Raw genomic sequence first — 22561 nt, 5'->3', positions numbered from 1 at the left:
TCTTTACATTCAAAGTCTACATTTTCATCTCTATCTGACTCACTTACACACCACCATGCTGCCTTACACTGACAGCTAACTCAAGAAAAGCCTTTAGTTTGACCACTGAGTTCCTCTATCTGCACTTAGCCCTGCGTTTCTCTAGCTTCAGCCCTGTCATAGATGGAGCACTATTAAACATCCCTGCTTTATTACCACCATCTGATATCCAATAATCTTTTTTCATTGATTAATGTTTACATTATTTGTTCTGGTGTTATTTGTTTAATGTTGGCCTGGGCAGTTATACCCCCTGACTTTCCAATTCACAATTTATAGTCCTTTATCTGTTAGTGTATTCTGTTACTTTACTGTTGCTATGACAAACTTCCCCACAGGGATCATTAAAGTGTCATTTGCTCTCATCTATTCTCCAGTCTGAGCACGAATCCCAAGCTTTAAGATTCCATTGTGAATCTGCAACTGAGCTAAACTGAATAATTCTCAAGAAGGATGTATAATGGCAACGGCCAAATGGCCACATGGAAGCTGTAATATCATGTAAAAGTGGAGGCTAGCCTGAAAAGCAGCTTTGGCCCCAGTCACACTCCAACCCAACCCCATCTCTAGCCTTAGCCCTCATCCCCTTGTTCTGAATATCTGCCCCCTGCCCCTCGGACTCACACTCCAGTCAGCCTTTAAGCACTGTGAGAGTGGCCTAAGTAGCTCAACACTTCCCAGATGAACAGCTCAAGTAATGGGCCATGATTGACCCCAATAGCCAATTCTGAGTGGGTTCCCTCGGGTCTAATCTCCACATTACCTGCTCTGCTTCACACACACTGACTGATGAGACATGATGAGAGTGGCTGCCTTGAAGATTTAACAGATTATTGAGGAAGTTACAGGGTGCTTAGACAAATAAACAAATGGAACAGAATCTTATACTCTAGTTTCATGTATCTGAATTAAATCTAAAAAGGACTGTCGATCCATTCTAATCTGTATGCAGCAGCACTTGCGTGGCATACTTGTACTTTCTGTATATATGTATACTTTCAGGCGTGAGTCTGAAATAGGTTTTTGTCTGTCAGGTGTTTTAAAATCACTTCAAATCAAGTTCGGGTCAGGTCCCAGCAGCTACAAAGCTGGTCACTTCACTTACAAGATTAGCTTGTGTTTTCTCACAAGCATGTACAATAAATGTATTTTTAGTACCTTTCTGTCTACTTTGGATCTATCAGCCAGTAAAAGTTCAGGCCAGCAGCTTAAAGCCATCAAGCTGCTGCCTGTGACAAAGACAGACTGTTGATTTAACACTTAATGGAGTGAGTGAACACATGCAAAGGAGGGAAAAAGAGCATGATAGATGGATGTATGAAAGTGCGGCAGGCCTTTGAAAGATTGTAATGGAGGAGGCTACCAAGGGAGATCGCAAAATTCACACCCCATCTACGGTGTCAGTGCAGCCCATTCAAAGGTTACATTAAAGTCAACATTATATGAGATGCTACTGTACTTGTCTGTTGCAAAACATCAAAGTGTTGATGAAAACAGAAATTTAACATGTTTTCAAAATGCAACATATGACTCATGTATGGTGGCATACAGTGCTTTCGCAACAGATTCAGGCATTTTTCTGTTGTTTTGGTATTTCAATGTGGATGGCAAAACTTTATCTTGAATGAAAACCTTGAAAACCTTAAACCGGATAGAAAACATTAAAGGCATACATACATTTTCAGCATATCAGATTATTGTTGGAAATTAAGTTTGAAACAAATATGATGAAAGAAGTCCTCTTAGAGCCATTAAAGGCAGTCTTTGGGTCTTTTATATGTGCACACACACACATGTATAATACACACAGTGTAGATCAATTTTGAAGACTGGACTTAATTCTGCGTAAAAACATTTTCTTTCGTCCATCTGTCTAATATAAAAACAGTAATTGAGGAGAAAACAGCTTTAATATCTATTAGGGAACTAAATATGTTCAGTATTACAACGCCCGGGGAATTCTCCAAGGATTAATTCCATGTAGCTTTCATAATTCCCTCCAATATGTTAAATTAAGATTAAAGATCACTTTGTTCCCCTATTCCCACAGCTCCCATGGTATGGTAAAGAGATCAAAACTGGAGGGTTTTATAGGGAACATCTTTAACATTTGCTCTGCTCTCAGTGTGCTTGATTAAATGTAACATTTTGAGATCCCAGAGCTCTGAGAAAAGCATAAATCATTGTCTCGCAGCTGCTGGCGTGCCTGGAGAAAACACATGCTATCCCTTATTCTCCCTCTCTTTTTGTCTTTTCTATGATCATGAAGCCCACCCGACCCGTTGGTCCCTCCTCCTTTGGTGCAAGTCATGGTGGTGGAGGGTGGGAGGAACACCTGCAGGCTGCCGCTTGCACTGAAGCTCAGCATAAACCCCAGCTCCTCACACACCCTTTAGTCCTCTACTCCCTCACACTGGCCCCGTCCAAGACCCCCTTAGTCTTTCCCATCCATCAGCAGTGACAGGCTGAGACCAAGCCAAGGAGGATAGTCAGCCAGCCAGCCACTGTCCAGGGATCAAAATGATCAAGCTGTCTCTTGAGTAGCACTTATAATTTACACGCAGGGTAGCATGAATGACATGGCCAAGGATTTCTACTCTGAGTGATCCTTAAGGCACAGCTCTACTCTGATTAAATTCTCAAATAATTTATAGATTTAATACCAGTCAAGGCACCAGTCCCAGTGTGTTTTAGCCAAGGATAACCTGGCTGTCAACTGGGCCCATGTGGAAGCCTAACCTGTGCCCTTCTGATCAAGCCTGCCAGTCTGGATTGCAGCAACTGCCTCACTTCCTCAGTTCCACAAGTCTCACTTCTCCTACAGCTGTCTTGCTTTTTCTGTGTCCTGCTCCATTTCTCAACCTATTTCTCATGTTATTTAATAATGGCATTGATTTCTCATTATAAATTGTGTCATAACACAGCACACACATCAATCATGGTTGGTTCTTACAAAAAGGGGAGAATATTTGGCTATCATGGCACTTTGCAACTGCCAAAAAATCTCATCAATGTTGGGTCCATGTGGAATGATTGTTCAATTAGGAGAAGTCATCTGGGACTGTAGCGTTGTGATGCAAAGGGTTAACAGCAAGATATGAAATTACCATACGCCTTTGGATCTACAAAAGAGGACATTTCAAAGCAGAGCTGCTTAGTCCTTCTGCGTTAAAACCCACGTCTTTAATTGTGCTTAATTTATTAGTATGTTCCAACCTCAACTCTGTTAAATGAAAACACATTAGCCTGGATCTGCAGGAGTTCTACAAGTGTATAGGGACTCCCTCCAACCGCCACCCTTAGCCACTCAACCCTCTCTTCATTTTCTAAGTAAATTGGAATTTCGTCTTAATTCACTGGTAAACAATTAGACAGAAAACAGATGTCACTGGCCATATTTGAAAGCAACTCATCTCCTTGGTGAATTAACTTTGCATGAAAGAGCGAAAGACAGAGAGTAAATTAAAACGTGTCAAAGTTGCATTAAATGCCGGACCACGCATTCAGTTATTTAAAATATCATTATTTCAGCACAGAGCAGATTAACATTCCTCAGTGTGCTTTGAGGTTTGTTCTAAAAATATTTCCGGCAGACAGCTGCATCATAGAAAGAAGTCCAGACACAAGATCTGTACGCTTGCGTGGAGAATTTTGCCGTTAGTACAGAATTTAACTGTTTAACCAAATATATTGTATTGGAAGTGACCTCAGATTATTGACTTTTGAACTGTAGAAGGGGAAAAAGTAAGCCATGGAGAAATGGCCTCTGAGATCGATTAAAGGATCCATAAGGAAACTGCTTGTTATTTGCAGAATGTCACAGAGATGAAACAATACAAAAATCATACATACATGACCAGTGGGAAAAACACTGAAGGCAAGGCCTCTCTAGACTTACAATCAACAGCAGTCAATCACATACACCAAAACACAAAAATACAAATTAAGGTATATTCATGTGAAAGCACCATGGCATGTGAGTATACTATATTCAAACACTTCACTGACTACATACTGGTGGCAATACACTCTCCCCTTATTATTTAAGTAAATATTTTGCTTTGACAATTGGGCAGATCCCACAGCACTGGTGCACTTTACGTTGCTTCTATACAAAAACCAGAAGTGACTAATCAAATGTAAAATTGAATATAAAAGTTGATTGTGGCTCATTATATCTTAATGTTTTCAGTATGTCTATGGTGTAAGGAGTCAGCTCCCCCACCCCCAGCCCCCCCAGCCCAGTCTTTTGCTCCATGTATAATGATCATGCTTTACGAATGTGCTAAATGGAATCAACAGAGCCACATGGGACGAACAAAATGTGTTTGATGTCAAGGCCAGAAGTTCCAACAATTCAGAAATGTCATGATCACAAAATTTTGAACCTCAGAGTCAGTCCTATGGGAGAAAAGGGTGCAGGCCATTTAGAATGGTGCTACTCCACTTTTCATCTCTGGCTAAATGAGGTGGTGCATCCATCATTCCATTAACGCTGCTCTAACAGGCTCCCAGTCACCCCCTGGTTGACAGCAGGGACATGGGACATGTGGACTGACCAAAAGCTTTGATGTAAGTCTGACCACCATACAAAACACAGACCTATAAGTAGACACCAAAAAATGCCTACAGACACACTAACTTTGCAAGACTTTCCCTCAGCGCACACACACACACGCACACACAGAAAGAGAAAGAGAGAGAGAAGTTCCAGTCTGGTGAAACTGTTTTTGTCAAGCCACACTGCTGTCTCCAGCTATGACTGCATTGACAGGTATATTGTAGATAAAAGAAAGATTTCTGGCAGTGTGTGAGTGTGTGTGTGTGTGTGTGTGTGTGTGTGTGTGTGTGTGTGTGTGTGTGTGTGTGTGTTTAAAATATAACTGAAAATACATAACAGTTAATGCTCAGTTTTGTTCCTTTGTATCTATCAATGCAACGATAAAGCCAGCCAATGCTAACTGAATTTGTTGTCAGACTACTCATAAACAAAGGAACAGAGACATGTGCATAGAGAATGGAAAGAGGGAGAGACAAAAAGCATATTCTTAATTTGATATTAAATGAAATCAACAAGTTTATGAGACAAAAGAGTTGCAGACAGGGTAAAAGAAAATCAAGAAACAAAGAATATTAAATACAGAAAGAGGGAAAAAAGGGAGTTCTGAGGCAGTGATGAGAAGGAGTGCAGGCCTCCACTGCTCCACATCTGCTGGAGATATATCCAGTGCTTCTGGGAGTCAGCCCCCCCCCCACCTCCCTTTCACCTTCATCTTCTTTGTCTCTCGTCTTCTTTTCACTTCTTTTTGGTCTTCTGGTTTGTGTTCAGATCAGGTCTTAATATTCAAAAATATGTGCTGTCTTTATGAGCCATTGTTTTGCTGAAATAATATGCTCTCTGTATCAAAGTAATAGTCTGAGGCTGTACACTTAGTAGAATTCCTAAGTTCTCAATATTTTCTAGTTCCTAAAAATATCTGTTTTTGAGACTGTAAAGGGTGGAACAACCCCTTGTCAGAAATACAACGTTGCTTTTAAAATCTTCTACTCCTATGTCATTGCAACATACTGAAAATTTATTCTGTAAGTACTCACATTTATCAAACTGTGAGTTGCCTATGAAATGTAAGCTTTTCCCTGCCTTACATTTTCAATTTATAGCAGTGTCTTGGCGCTGTGTTCACTAGCAATGGGACAATGATTGACTGGGTGACATTTAAACAGCAATGGAATTCCTGGTTAGGGATGACCTCCCAAATCTACTGTCTCTAAACTGTACTTATCTTTTTACTTCACTACACCCAAAGCTAGAGCTGCTACAGCTGTATCTTCTCCTCACAGTCTGAAACCAGCTGAGGCCAGCTCTATCTCCATCTCAGCACTGACATGTTTAAAGTGCAGAGGCCTGATATGATTCAGGGCTCAGTTCGGGGGTTTACGTAAGTCAAGGCCACACGATGAATCTCTGCAGCCCTGTATTAAAAGTGATGTACAGTTGTGACTCTGAAGACAACTCTAAAAACAAGTACTGGAAGTACTGGAGGTGTATTGTTTTACATAAGCACCCCAGGCTTCTCCTGTATCTGCTGTTGGGAAGGAAGGGGTTGTGGGACAACAGCCCCAAGTGTACTTTGAGAGACTCGCCTTTTGTGGACTTTCAGAGACTCAGGGCGCAACTGAAGGCCATAAAATAGGAAAGACTGTCAAGTATATCTACTTCCAAAGGTATCAACCTGGGAGCCCAGTAGGACTGCCCATTAGAACAACTAGTTGCAGTTGCAGGTGGGGAGGAGAGGTTATGATGACATGCTGTGATGACATACTGATATTCATGGCCTCATTCACCGGAGAAAGCACCACAGGAGCAATTTCAGCTTGAAAAAACACAGGAGACCATTCTGAATAGATGAGGACAAACCTGGCTACTGCTCTAGATACATGAGATGCTCTGAGTTGTAGTCATTAAATATCCAACTTACTAAATCAAGTGCTATAACACTTTGAGCTTTGGAATCTAAATTGCAGTTTTAGTCTTTTAGCAGGGCTACTGAATAATCCCACTCCCTCCCTCTAAACACACATGCATACACCCACACACTCCCACACTGACACCAGAAACATAATCTGTGGTCTAAGAACGCAATCACATACTGCAACCTGACATCACTGCAGCCTTCAACAGCAATCCTTGAGTGGTTAGCTGCTGTTAGCCAGCTCAGCCCAGTGCTGACAGAGACTAACTGCTGTTTAGAGAACTCATGCTGCCTGTAAAGAGACACTAAGTTGCCAACCTTGCTTCAAGGATACTGGACTGGAAAACACTTATCGGCTTTACTAAACAATCAGTTATACTAAACAAATAAGTGAAAGGGGGCACTGCGTGACATTATGGGAGGAAGGAAAATATGATGATCTAAACAAACCGAGACTGTGGCATTAGATCACCAACAACCAAGACGGAATATGGACTACCACTGTCTGTCACAAATCCAAATAGAACTTCAACTAAAAAATAGCTTAGAAAAGACACTGATATATCAACGTGGGATTTTGATAAAAAAAAAAACAGATTGAGTAAGGACAAGGAGAGGAGAGCATTTCAATGGCATCTACCTGAGTTCCTGCAACTGTCTTCTTGCTGAGGGATCAGAACAGAAAACGCCAGCAGGTCAGGGGCGAGCAAAGATTCAGGTTTGCGGATCTCATTAAGCCAGCGGCTCATATGGAGTTCTTTGGTGTCAGATGGACCCTGAATGAGAGGAACCAGCTTCTCCTTCACCCCATCTCCCAAACCTGAGAGACAAGAATCAAAGGCTAAGTAATGTAATTTTCCAGTTACCAAAATCATTCAAAATTATTCACATTGACAAAAGAGAAAGTCTTATTTTAAACTGTAAAAAATAAATGAATTAAAGCAAGCCCCTTTTTGAGAGAGAGAAAAAAATATTAGAATCAGCTTGTGACTCAGATTTTCATTATAAAGGCTTTTGATTATAATGTAACCTAATGTTAAAAGAAATTGCAGCATTTGTCAGCATTTACTCTGTCAACCAACTTTTTGGGGTCTAACCAAAGAGGTGAGCCTCCATGTGTGCAGGTGAAATTGATGAAAAATATGATAGAATATTAAGTGTTTTGGAACTTGTATAAAATCTTGTAAAACTGACCAATAGAAATATGAAGGACATGTACAGTAAATTGGGTTGACAAAACCACTGGTTTGCAGTGGTGATTTAGTTGCCTCAAAAGTTAAACTCCTTATGTGTACATTATTTTATGAACTCTCTACATGAGTAATTTGGTAATAAGAAAATTTACTTCTTTTTCAATGTATTTCTATATTGGCAGCTGCAACACATCTTATCTACCTGACGACATGTCTGAAGTTTGACCCTGTGAACTCTGTGCTGACACTAGCTCCAATAACATCCTTGCCATCAAACACATGGCCAGGGCCCAATGACAGTGCCCCAGGAGAAAACAGCAACTGAATCACACTGCGGGAAATAAATCAAGATAAAGATTGAGAAGGAGAAAAAAAGATAGAGAGGCTGGGTGTGTAAAAGTATACGTTAAAGAAAGTAAAAGAAGAGTCTAGTCAGTCTCACTCTCTCCCTCCTACACAGGCAGTAAAGTTTTAACAGGGCACAGCTGCACACACCTGGGGTCCTGGCGCACACTTTTACAGCTCCCATGGTTCCTGAGGCGCATTTCACCGTCGCACGGCTGCAGAACTTCAGCTCCAGGTTTTGGACCGAGCCCTCGAGAGTCGGTGACGGGCCCAGAGATTTCACACCTAATAAAAAAAACAAAAAAAACAAAGTGAAAATGAAGTGCAGTCCAGCAGGTGTAAACACTGCTGCAGTGGCTTCATTAAACACTTGATTGGCCTTTAATTATTCTTGACCCCTTTCTTTCCCTTTTGTTCTCTCCCAGAGTTGTGAGAAACCAGGAGCTCTTATACACAGATGTCACTAACAGCAGGTGCTGTGTTAGCAGGATTTTGGTGTCCTCTGTTTTAAAGGTTAAGCTGTTGTTATGTCTGTATACCATAATAAATATATCAAAATACAACTGCATATTGTTGTAAGCTGTAAAAGACATGAAATGGCATGATACACCTTTATCAGCATATGCCTACACTTTTGCTAAAAATCTAAGCAAGTCTATGCAATCCCTGAATTTTTTATTTTTTATTTTTTTAAATAAATGTGTGCACTTGCATCTGTGACTAAAAGCCGACAGGGTCTGAAAAAACACCTTATTCGTATCTTTTCTTCATCTGGATTTAGAAAGATTCCTCTGAACACATTTACAGTATAATGATGTGATTTTGGATACTACTGTGATGTCAGGAAAAGTCCTGACATCACAGCCACGTTGTTTTTAAAAAAAATGCCCAGGAAGAATATTAAAAGATAAAAACCCCTTAAATTGTCAAGTTTTTGTCTAAATGTTTTATAAGCTCCCAGTAAATCTACTGAGTTGAATGACTTGGACATTTTAGGTTAAATAACAGGGACTATTAGGTGTATGAGTAACAAGCCAATATAAAGGATACATCTTTCCAAAAGGATATCCAATACAGTCATGCAAGTATCCATCTTAGTGTCAACTACAACTCACCTAACACCAGCATTACATCACAGGAGCCTCAAGTGCTCTTCACTCTATGATTATTTCTCTTAATGGCAGTCTAGTGTGGAGGAACCTTTCGTCTGCCATTTTTCCAAAATGAAACTGTTTGTGCTGTGGTAAGGAGTGAGGGGAATTACATACTCGCCACTATGATATGTCAATGTTATTTCTATGGTGAGAGGCTATTTCAAACACATAACAGGACGAGGAAGGAGAAATAACTGGATGGCGGAAAGATACTGTGGAGTAAAGGGAGTTCTGTGCCAAACCGCCTGTTGAGAGAGGAGAGGAGGATCCATCCATCACGTTACATTCTTCCAGTGAGCTGGAACTGTCCGAGGGAATCACATTAAATTCTTACATCACCTGTTCCAATAAGGCTTTACTTCTCAGAATAATCCCCTCTTATAGTGATAGCACTTCATTTCCTAAAAGTGTCCACAGCACTCTTTGACTGAGTTTACAACTAAGTGGGGCTTTTCCCGTCAAATGCTGGCTCAGTGACACTAGGATCAACAAGGCAGAAAGGCAGAACAAACAGCAAAGAGAAACTCAAAAGAAAAAATGTTAAACATAAACAAATACATGAAAATGGATAAAAAACAACTGAAAAATATTTATTGGCTACAGCAGATTTATTGCCTACCGGTGAGTGAGAAGGCATTGCATTAATAAGGCACAGATGAGTGGTGCTACCTGAGAGGCTATGAAAGCACAATAGGTCATTATTTGGCGACGGTCCCAAAGGCTTTTCATGCACATCCACTTCCTCTCTGACTTTTTTTCTTTCATTTCTTATTACTCAACTACCTGTTTCTCCACCTTCACCCCACCTTATCTTCTTCTGCCTTTCTGTGTCTGTTCAGTGAAATCATTACTGTTTAAATTTTTACTTGCTTAGGTAATCCAAACTCTAAATGTTGCATGAATAAAGATGACTTGGGTGGGTTGTTTTACACCAAAATTAGCACACTTTTGTTTGCAGTTGTTAATCCCAATCAACTAAATAGTTCAAATGTAGTTTTAATGTAAAACAGCAGGCAGTGTGGAATAGGGTGAGATTCAAGTAGACACAGCACATTTAACCAAGGGAATTACTGGCAATTGCTAAAATCCCTAACCACTCATTTCCCTCCCATTCCTTTTCTCAGACAAATTACCCAGCGACTTCTTTACCTGCTGTCTGAGAGGTCCTCTATCAGCCCAGATGCAAGATGGGAATGTTAATAACCCTCATTCTGTCTCCGTGCCTACCACTTAATATATCTGCAGGTCAAACGGATCGGTGTTGCATGTCTCTCTGTGGCTTTAGTTACCTGCTTCTCCTCCAGCTTCTTCTGTCTATAGGACACATGTTCTATATGTGTGGATACACTATGTGAATTATTTCCTCCCATAACCCAAACAAGCAATTGATAGTCTTCTCCTGGAAAAAGATTCTAATAACATTGCTATTGCTACTTTGATATTTTTACATGAAAACATATACTGTATATGTTGCATGTATAAATATCAAAGTAACCAAAAGTATAGGCCTTTTTAAGAATTAGGACCACATGGATCTCCTTCACTCTCTTTGATTGTTACGTGTGTGCTGTTTTTAAGAATATACAAGTACAGAGGAGAGACAGATACATTTTCCCTTTTGATGTTCTCACTCAACTCAAAAATAAGCCCATGGTGTAGCCTATTGTTTAAGAAAACTGTTAAAGCACCAACGATTTTTTTTTCTAATTTCCTCAATGCTTCAGATGAATTTAGTCGTCATCTTCTTTGTTTACCAAAAAGAATAAGAAGCATGTACAGTGGGGTCCAAATACCCCATTTGAGACCCAAGTCAATGGGAATGTGGTGGATGTGCAAGCCCATGCACATACAGATACACACATATACACAATCAGACATTTGGGTTATTTGATGCAATCTAGTACCAGCAGGACAGATAGAAAATGACATAGGCACTACATAAAGCTAAACTCTTTTCTCCCACTGGAATCAATATAGCTTACATATATTTGCCATAAAAGGACTGCACCAGAGATTTGGCTATATTAATGGCTGTGCCTCAGTGAACCTAAAAACACATGAGCCATCTACCTTAATGGAAAATGGATAACAAGATCCAGTGATCATTTGGCTTTTTTCAAAAACAGTACTGAAGGAGAAATGATTGCAACAGTGATGAGTATGCCTCCACACAGACTGACTGTTCCCCTGATTCCTTCATTCTTTGTGGAAAAGATGGAGATGTTAAGAGTGCAAGCCAATCTGGAACATGACAGGGGCCATTCCCTCTACTCCGGTTGGTCTTTGATAAATGGAACTAGGGGTATCACTATAACATATCCCTCTTGCCCACACAGATGTCCTAAAGGGCACAGAACACCTGCTGGGGTGATGGTTGTTGGGTGGGAGGGCTCTGGACAATGTTTTGTCCAGCTGTTGGACTATAAAAAAAGTGGGGTGCACAGGAAGAGGAAAAACAAAAGGGTTGGCAGTTTGTTGGCTTGAACAGTGGTATTCGGTTTGGTCTATGTGTATATTATTATGTAGTGTGTGTATTACAGCCAGGCATGTGTGAATGTGTGTGTGTGTGTGCATTTCTGTGTGTGACTGACTGACCGAGTGAGTGAATGTGTGTGGTGCTGTTACTTGTCAAGCAAGGGCAGGTGCAAGGAGTACATAACCACACAGCTAGGGGCCAGAGGCTACAGCACTCCATCAAACACTATGAGGGCAACCATGGGCAGCTGGATTTACCATCCCGAACATTGAGGAGGACGTGGAAAATATGAAGGGAAGGGGGGATGTAACGTCAGTAAAGAAAAACTGAGGAATAGAAAGAAAAAGAAAGAATGAATAGACAAAAGAGAAAACACACTCTGATGGGGCATTATGGGATGTGGAGGCTGATTTTTTGCTTTCTGCATACCTCAAAAGTTGGCGTGCACATGTCTCAATGTGTGTGTGTGTGTTTGTATGTGTGTGGGGACATCTGTAGACTTAAAAGGCATGTTTTACACATTCCGACATGTCCTGCTCTCACTGCTTTGAAGAATGGTATGGGAAAGTTGTCTTCCTATGATGCTAGACCACGCAAATCTACATTCTAAAACATGAAGCACAGTGTTTGTATTAGCTTACATTCACAAAACACAATTTTCATTTCTGATGCTATGGAATTTTTTTATGAAAAATAATGCCAGGGCATTCACATGGGAACATGGAAATGTTATAAGGTGAAGCAGTGAAAGGCAGAGAGTCTCCTCTCCGTGTGAAAATAACTAATAATATCTGGCAATCGGCTGAAGCATACTACAAGATTGAGAAGAAGGTTGTGACTTCTGCTAAAAAAACAGCCATTAAATCTGTGTACTGACTCTAGTTATTACACCTCCACTCCACATTACAGACATGAGTGAGAAGTTCCACTAACTTTTAGAAAACCAGTCCCTGGCACGTATTAATGCATTAGGGATCAGTTTTATATGTGATGACGATTGCTTGACAGTAGGATGTACACTATCACCAAACCCTAATGGGCAGGTAGACAGACAAAGACAGAGAAAAAGAGAAAGAGAACCTAAAGTGCTAAAAGCTCTATGTCTGGCAATGGGCCCGCGGCAGCTAGGGGGCTGACAAAAAAAGAGGCAGACATTGACAAGTTGGGTAGACCAAAAGCAGCCAGCTGAGCCATTAAGTGCTGATGTAGAAACAATAACTGTCTCTCCCAAGTCAGGAGGGGCTGAAGTAGAAGCAGTAAGTAGGAGCAGGAGGTGTGTTGGCACCTTGCCCAGTACTGACACACAGCAAAAATACAGACACATGCAGAGAGTGGGACAGGAAAACAGACAAGGTGAGTGGTTTGTCCTGCAGTTAAAACTGAGAGCAGAGCAGCTCTGGCAGCGGGCAGACACAATCCCACAGGGAGACTTACCACTTTTAACAAATTCTCATTTTTATAATACCAAGACTTGATTCTTAGGATTGCGGAGACTTAAAAAAAACATAAAGGTATCTTCAGGAATGCATTAAGTGTTGCCTTGAAGATAATTTGTGACATTTTCACAGAAAAAAAGATCCATTATTCTTCTTTCTACCAGCAACTCACAAAAACATCTACAGTCAATAAATGAAAGCAGTTACACTGGGATGGGTTATGGCAATTGGAGGAAAACTTGCTCACAGGAAGATGCATTTCACATTTGAGGTGGCAGCAACAGCTGCTTTTAGATAAATGAAATGGGGACTGGGCAGTTTACATGAAAAGTGATGGGTTCCACTGCTAAATAACCACACAAACAATATAATCAAGAGTCAATTTTTCTACACCTACCAAACCTACTAAAGAACCCTCACAGTGCAGCTGGATGGACAGATGAAAAGAGTAAGATGCAAGAAAACAAATGTCTACACACACAGAGAGAGAGAGAGCGAGAGAGAGAGAGAGAGAGAGAGAGAAAAAGAGAGAGAGAGAAATGCTTTTCCCCCATGTAAAAGCCCAGCCAAGCAGCTTCCAGCACACTGGGTAGAGGTTAGAGTGCTGGGGTGTGGAAGTGGTGCTCTGCCTATAACGGTTGTGGTATAAAGACAGTGATGGGGTGTAAGAGCTGGTGGTAGTGGAGGCTGGGGGTCTTATTTTCATGATTATCATCCCCTCCAGGTGCTGCCTGTCTTTCTGTCTGCCCACTAAAGCAGTGACACATGTTCTCTGCACTTTCAAACCATGGTTCTCTCTGCCACTGAATTACCACAATTAAGGAGTCTTCATGCGGAAGCAATTTGGCCAACACTAATGGGCCCAGGCAGTGGGGTTTGGAAGACAGCTTTGGAAGACAGTGGGGGGTGGGGACTGAGAGAACGAGTTATACAACAAGTGAGAAAGATGAGAGAGTGAAAGAGAAAAAGGAAGAGACAGATGTGCAAAGAATCATAGCAAAACATGTGCTGTGACATAGAGCCACTTGTAAGGAGACAATTAGCCAGTGGTGAGATAGGCCATTAAAACACAGTTCTGGATGAGAGGGCCTGCCTCTCAATCTCCCATATCCCCAGCCTAATGCTGCCCTGACAAATCTGTTTAGCATAAGAAACAGGGGCATTCTGACTTTGAAGTAGCAGCCAGGATGGAATGCCACTGTGGTTCCACCATGAGAGAGATGCTTGAAACTACAGACCACAACTAATGACGCTAAACCAGCCCCTCCATCACTGAAATGTAACTCTGGATTACTGCTCTCTCTCTGACTCAAGATCTCTGTCTCTCTAAAACTCACGCTTGCTCTTTTTCTCAGACTTTCTCCCCCTCTCTCCACTTGCCTCATGGATGAGCATTAAAGAGAAACCAGAGAGAGAGAGCAGAGCGTTCTTGTTTATCAATAATCCACTGAGATCAATATTTATGTCTCAGCTTTGGAGAGGCTGAATGTGTCTGTGTGTGGTGGTAGCCAAGACGTGACTGGGGTTTTGGTGCTGCTGAGGCACTTCAGTGGGAGTTACAGTGAAAATTTATGGCCTTGTGACATGCAGCTATGTGCTCAGTTGGCACTAGTCACACGCTTAGATGGGACGGTTGGCTCCCAGCAGGGAGCCAGCTCTGCAGACACTACCAGATGACATAAACACAAACAGATTTATTTGGGGCTGTCATTGATTCAGGGTTTAGTAATATTCAGAGCAGTCTGCTTCAGAGCCCCTTCTATCTACAATGCATTTAGTTTCATGTCTAAGTGAAGTTCTTTACTTTGTGTGCACATGCAGTTTTAAAACATGTAAGACAGTTATTGACCTATTTAATTACTTGCTTACTTATATGTAATGTATCCCTTACACCACAAACTTTGAATGGCTTTAAAGTTTCTTTGATGCTCCTGATGCTTTCCTGAGCGCAACAGAAATTTTATTAATTTGTTAGTGCGACTAGTATAATTGTAAATGCAGAGTATTCACTATTATATACAATACAATAATATATACCTTACTATAACTGCATGCCTTGACGTGTCTTCCGTGGTTTGTTTAATGCATAATCTATCAATAACACATTGTTATTGGGGCCTACAAGTGTTTACCACGGTAATGTTTCATAAACCATGGCTGCAGGGTTTTTCATATCATATTACAGGTTATGCTCCACAGGGGAGATGAGTTGAATGTTCCAGCTCCAAATGATGAAAGCTTAAATTGACAGAAACTTTGCTGTACCCATGGCTGGCCAGCTAACTAAACTGCCCCATTCAACTACCAACCACCTGCCAGGTTTCTTAAAAGCATGATAGATCTTTGAGATCAACTACCAATTTAAGTGCTATACTGTGCCAATGGTATATTGGATTTAGTGGTAAGTGGAAAGATGCCTCTGAGAAACCATCAATGATTCATATCAGAGAGCAAAAATAAAAAGTTGGACGTGAAACTCAGGCTTCCAGATCCTGTACCGGGATCATCCGTGATCTGCAACATGCCTGAAATCACATCTTATTTCCCATGACAGAAAAGTGGGCTACAGGGGAGAGAAAATCCTTGGCACACTCTCAGTTGCACACTCTCTTTTAAAATATCATCTTTCACCAGAAGCCAGCGGACAGTGTGAGGAAAAGTGGAATGATAAATGGAGAATCATGCTGAGAAACGACAAGCCTGATGTCCCCTGATGAGTGTTTGAAGTCACCAACCATGAGGGAAGATGCGTGTGTGTATGTTTTTTATGTGTGAGTACATGTGCAAAGTGGTTGTTTGGTGAAAGCTGACTTGAGATGTTTGATGAAGGAGCAGACCTCAGGCACTTCATGTTTCTCTCATCCCATTAAAGATATAAATATTCATGTAATCCATTATCTAATTGTGGGAGAACACAACAAACTTCTTTTTGCATCTACTCCGCTGGTTTCCCTTGCCAGCTCTGAACTGAAATGAGCGACAGAGAAAGAGCAGAGAGCTTACGGAAGACAAAAGAAAAGAGGAAGGTCTGAGTCTGGATTGACTTAAAACATCATCACAATCTGCCAGGAGTGGGATGAGGGCCGTCTGTAGCTCATTGAAGTTTTCATTGACAAGAACCGTCTCAAGTTCCATCCAAGATTTATTTATCAGTTCTCTGATGCTGACACAACGTGTTTTTAATGTTAGAAATAAGGTTGCATATGGATAAAAAAGCCTTCTTTCTTTCCCTCCCCTCCTGCTTTCTTCCTGCTCTGATGTCAATCCATGAAGCAGACAAGTAGACAGGCAAAAATTTCTCTCAAACCAATAAGTTACCTCTTCAAAGAAGTATGGATACTTCAGTGAGGGGCCAGGCCACGCTGAAACAGACATCTCAGGGTTTTCATTAAGCTTCCCATCTCTTTACTGACATTTGTGACAACCACAGACCATGAAAAAAAGGCTCTTGTTCTTCCTTCTTTCACTTTCATTGTGGAACAATGAAAACGGGCTAAGTGTATGGGCCCATTATATGACAGGGCAAACCTGCACGTTCCTCTGGCATGTCTTGATTAATAGATGGGAAACATTACGGTTGTGAGTAAGAAGGCCATGCCAGCCAAAATCTACAAAGGAAAACATTGGAAAACTGAACTGTTGAGTCTCACAGCCAGGACTACATTTTCAACAATGGCTTTACCGGCAAACAACACACCAAGAGAGAAAAGATAGACAGGTATATTCTGGGACCAGACAACATTAAATGCACCGCATACAAGGGATCAACTTATTGAGGTGACAGAGTGATATGAAAAAGGAACACTTTTTTCCCCTCCAATAACACAGAGCTATTACCAACACTTATACTATGCCACAGCGTCACAGGGGGATTTGCGTCAGACCCATGCTCCTGACGGCAGTTAGATCACAGGGATGTGAACTGCTGGCCATGACAGGAGCAGCCTTTTTCATGCAGTGCAAAAATGCGTAAAAACTGTTGTTGACATGGTCTTCTAAGAGACTGCATTTGTTTCTAAGCAATGGGAGAAATATCAGTGTGAAGAAAAGGATAAATAAGGCTCCCTGACGTAACCTTGAATAGTCTTGGGTCATTTTTCCACTCTTTTCTTTATTCTTCTCATGTCCACTACATCCCCCCATTCTATGTGTAGGGGGAACTTGTAAAAACAAAAGACTTGTTTTAATAATGATACAGTTATGAGTGAGAGCATAAGTCCTGTACTATTATTATCAACATGCCTCTAGTCGCTATGCAATGAGAGCATAGGCTCACTGTATCCAAACATTCTTGTCGTCATTTGCCTTAAATGGGATCGTATGCTGTGAGTTCAGGGGTACATATAGGATTTGGGAGGTGGGCATGCATCTGTACATATACACGTTTGTGTGCGTGTATAACCTGACACTCAATTAGGCGCAAAAGCTGGGTTTAATAAGGAGAACCAATAGTTAGTTGTGTTTCTGGGCACTGAGATCTCTTTATTTCCTTCTTTCCATCATTTTTCCCTTCGCCCCTTTATTTTCCTTTTTCTTTCATTTTTCATTCTTCTCATTATATCATTTACCCTCTCTTCCTCTTACTCTGTTCTTACCCCCCCCCCCCCCCAATATCTGTCATGCTTAAGTTATGTCACAGCTCGTATATCACCCAGCAATCATCTAGAGCACGTCTGGTGACCACCACCAACCAACTTCTACCCCCCCCCCCCCCCCCCCCCCCCCCCCCATATCATAGTCCAGACCACCACAGAGCTCTGTGGCCAGGAAACGAGCTGTGGTAGCTGCATTAAAGCTGAATTAGAAATGCCAATTTTATACTGATTTAAATTACCTTTTGTCTTTCAAAATACAGCCTTTCACAAGACACTTAAAAAGGGAGGCAAATGGTCTGCAGGGAAGATTATAGAAAGTGAGCAGCCTTAGTTTCTGCTCAACTTCCTTTGGGTTGGTTGGAGATCCTGTACTGGTCTCATAATGGTTAATTTAGGGAGGCCAATGTGACACTGTTATGGCAAATAAGTTAAAACTGATTTTCCTCAATATCATTTCAGTTTACTGCGTAGTCCTTTTGGTGGACATCCGGAGGTTTACTCTTGTCATGAATGTAAGGACGCAAACAGCACTTCTAATTTTGTGTTTCATCAGCGAGACAAAGAGCGGGAACACAGAAAGCACACATACAGGCATGCAAACAAACAGTAAAAGGCACATGCACACACACAAACACACATAAGTAGCCAGTAAACAACCACATATTCACAATACATGGACAAGGGATCACTGGTCCCCAAGCCGGAGTTGTACCATCTGCAGGTTTAGATGCACTCTGTGAATCATCACTGTGTACTCAGCTATAAACGCATCTGTTGAAATTGAAAGACTTATGTCCTCTGGGGACGCAAGTGCATGAATCAAAATCCAATAAAGCTATCATCAGCAGAGACATACACGACAAATAAAATAAAAAAAACATACAGATTCTGTGTCCTCATGGCAATGTGCAGACGAGATAAGTCACTAGGATCCATGATGATTTTTAAATTAGGTTGTAAAAGCTTTATTTTAACACTGAGCGAGATAAAACTGCAGGTGGTAACTAACTATTAAAATATGAAACATTGATTTACAGCTATGACTATGGCCAAACACTCATTCGGCAATAATATGTAAACCTCCACATTTCTTTTTAATTGTTTTGTACATATTATTTGCCTAACAGCTGCTCTCATTTGCCTACGTCATTATCAAAAACGTAGTTTGGCTTGTTTCGGAGAGGTGGTACGTTTTCTGCAAGTCTCTGGGATAATGTAATGTGTAACAAAAACCAAAAAAAGGCAATGCAGAAAGGTACAGCCACTGACGATCTAAATATTTGTTGGTAAAATGCACTGAAGAGTGAGCAATAACAAAAAATTATTTGTGCACTGCGATTACACTTTCCCTGTACCACAATTAGACACACACTCATCAAAATCTTGCACAACATACTGTGCACTCACAAATGTATGCAGGCTCAATTGGAGATCACTGTGGTGGGTGGCAGGAATCACTGGCTCCTCTGCACTAATATTGATGCTACTGCTACTACTATGGCTCCCACTGCAAACTGTGAAGACTGGAAGCATAAATAAAGAAAATATAAAATGGGCAGGCCACTGACAATCATAGGAGAAGAGAAAGAAAAAAAACAGGACTAGAGGAACATATAATATGAGACAATGAATTCAACATGAGAGAAGAGTGAGAGATGGAAAGAAAAAAGAAGAGAGGGGGAGAGAAATAAAGTTGGCAGCATAGAATTGCACAGAAAAGATGGAAGAAAAAGACAACAGTAAAATCCAAACAGCAAGAACGGAAGAGTAGATTTTGTCAAGTCAAAAAATGGGAATAATTAAGGAGGGAATGCAGCAGGTCAGAGCTGCAGAAAAGGCATAGAGTTGTTGTTACCTCCACTTGGCAGCTGACAAGCTTACTGTTAGGGGGCACATACTGTAAGAGTGAGTGCACCAATGTGTGCACAAACACACATCTCCCTATGGACCACCTCTCCATTTTTACCAGACAACCAGACACATAAAATATGACATACTGTTTTCTGCAGAGCTCACCAATAAAATACAACACTAGTGTGAGCTTCATTGGAATGTAAAAGGAGAACGGTGGAATACTGTGACGACTGACTGACGTCCTCCTACACACCGTAGTTTGACAAACCACGCTGTCATGCAATAGGCAGTGACTGACAACATCTGATTCTCAAGGAAAATACAATTTTACGGTTTGTTTTCGGATTTCACTCATTCGTTTCTGGGCTTGCTGACCAAACACAGGCTATATTGCATATGCCGCTCGCTGGGTTACTGCTGCAGCTGCCAGTGAGCAGCACAAACTTGAAGTTTTACAAATCCTAGCGGCTGTGTTCCAGTCAGCTGTGATGATTTAAGGTCTCTGACTGTTGCTTTAATCTGAGTCCACCAATTATTTTGAAGAACATTTTACAGTCTGTCAGTACTCTGAGATTAAAACTGAAGTTTTTGTTTTCTTAGTTTTCCCCTTTGCTGAATTATGGAATTTCCTTTGGACGGGGAATAAAATCTCATACCCAAATGGCTACCCCGCGAAGGACACTTACCATCTGTGTTATCAGCTAGACCTCAATATGAAACACCTTCCACTATTGAAAAGCCCTGTAACATCAAAAGGATAGAATGGAAGAGGAATTCCTAAAGGAATGAAAAAAGCACATGTTCAAAGCAAACAGCTCTTGTTTGCCATGTTCAGTGTGTGTGAGCGCATGTCAGCTCTGTCCTGGCAATGGCTTGATGCCTGCTGGCTAGCGACACAAGAACGAGCACAGAACTTAAATCTGGATGCAGATCTGAATCTTGTGAGCGTTATAAAAGATCTACCGCTTCTACTGCAAACAGTTGCAGCCAGTCAGCCTGCAAGTCACACTGGACAAATGTAACCACTGCAAAGACTGCAACACACTTTTACCACATGGAGGGCCAAATAAGTGGCACAGTCTTCATATTTGACATTAGACAAGCTTTTCATCAGGAGTTATGATAATGAGGTCTTTCTAGAAATCACACCAGGTTTGGCTTAGATAAGGAAACAACTCAGAATAAAGCAGGAAAGAGTAGTGAGTAGGAGGGCAGGTAGTCAGCAGACAACAGCCAGTAATGTCCCACTATGACGTTACAGTGTGGACACAACCACAGACCCACAGGAACCAAAACTATTAAGCTAGGTTGCACTGGGTGTGAGGCAGATGCTCTACAGCAAACATAGTCCACAATAGTTCACAATGTGCAACTCTGCCAACTTTACCCGCTTTCTTTTTTTGCATCTCCTCTTTTTCCATTTCTCCTCCACCATTAAGCTGTCACACCAAGGACTGAGAGGAACTGGGACAGCTAAGATCTTCCTCAAAGCCTATGAGTGTCACAATTTCAAAAGCAAATACACCACCACACATCTTTGGTTATATCATAGGAATTATTGCTGTGTTTTTCCCAACATATACTTACACAACACATCGCCTATTCCCCTTCACTCTCTTGCCTTCTAAACTCGAACTCTTTCCCCCACTGCTCTTTTTCTAACCTGCCAGCACATGAACCAGATGTGCAAATGTTTCTCTATGTTGCTAGTCAAGCCCCATTCCAAGAGAAAGGCAGAGTGAGGGGAGAGGAATATTTGACTTCACTCCACGGGAGACCAGTTTCATAAATTTTGGCGGCTACACAACGGTGAAAAAGGTAGCTTGGCTGGCTTGGCCGAGGGAGAATGTTGACGGCATACCAAACAACGTGATCCTAATGAGTTGGAAAATCCCTGGCCCTCCAGAGGACTGTCCAGATGCTACCGTCATGAGAAACGCTACTGTTTTATTGAATTCAGGCTCCCCTCCTTTTCTTTAACAAGAGGCAAAATTTATTATTTGACCATTAAGGCATCCTAGGCGACATGAAGCGTAAAACCGTTTCAGAGTTAATTTGCCCTAGGCTGCTGGAATAGTACCCCATACCGGGCACAAGACAAGTTGATCTTTATGCCAAAATATCTCACGTGAACGTGTATATTTTGAGACCTTAAGTTTTGGATGTGTGCTTGCACCCCTGGTATAAGGTCAGTGAGTTATGGGCAAATTGGGCTGCCAATTTGCCCATAACTCAATGGCTACTATCAGGTTGACTTGTTTTGGGTAAATAATAGTCTGGTACACAATGTGCTGAGCCCTGAGAAATAACTATAAAGCTTTTCACAAGAGGGTCAAATCACTTTGGCTCTAGCCAGTTCCATATATCTCTCTTGACATTTTACTGGTACTAAGAAACAAGCTTTAGTTCATATAGAACAAAATAAATAAAGAGCACAAGTATACTTTACTAGATTTCAATAAATCAGCTACTATGATGAACGCATTAACATCTAATGCAATAGCTTAAAAGAGACCAGATGAGCAAAGTGATGTAGTTGGTTCTTTGTTCTTTGACTAGTCATGGTTGAAATACAGAATGAGCCGTTAAAGGACACATTAATCATCTGTGTGGGTATTTTTGTATTTTGCCAAGTGGCTGAGTTGCCATTGAAGAATTATAATTGCTACCCTCCAATAACAACTGCATTATGAAAACAACTGAAAAAACACCAAGGGCCTGTTGCAATGCTAAGCAATTACAAACACATGCCCTGGAAAAACAGCCTCTGCTCCTCTATGGCCATGTGCAGACCTGGCATTATATCCATCTCAGGTGTTCCAATCACAAATGGACAGGTCTAAGTACAGGTGTACTTGAATGCTGTGAAGATGTGGGGATTATCAACTTGGTCAGGTATATGAAATTCATGAAAATGGATTTCTGTCCACAGGGGACCTGCTGTCAAAGAACAGACAAGCTCAGTTAACTTCACATGCTAAAGGAGTTTTTTTTAA

At 41.2% G+C, this 22561-nt stretch overlaps 1 protein-coding gene across 3 annotated transcripts in view; it reads right to left on the bottom strand.

Annotated features, from left to right (window-relative positions):
* Positions 1–22561, bottom strand: part of LOC130172703 (intermembrane lipid transfer protein VPS13B-like) — a 322841-nt gene that overhangs the window by 224126 nt on the left and 76154 nt on the right. For all 3 annotated transcript variants that reach the window (XM_056381575.1, XM_056381576.1, XM_056381574.1), the window contains exons 18-19: positions 8201–8335; positions 7153–7332 (exon numbers count right to left, since the gene is read on the bottom strand). In XM_056381575.1, coding sequence (XP_056237550.1) covers positions 7153–7332; positions 8201–8335 — 315 coding nt within the window. The remainder of the gene's footprint in view (positions 1–7152; positions 7333–8200; positions 8336–22561) is intronic.

This window comes from Seriola aureovittata, chromosome 7, assembly GCF_021018895.1.
Source record: "Seriola aureovittata isolate HTS-2021-v1 ecotype China chromosome 7, ASM2101889v1, whole genome shotgun sequence".
Taxonomy (NCBI): Eukaryota; Metazoa; Chordata; class Actinopteri; order Carangiformes; family Carangidae; genus Seriola; species Seriola aureovittata.
The sequence above is the reverse complement of the archived record's forward strand: the minus strand, read 5'-3'. Positions and strand labels throughout refer to the sequence as shown.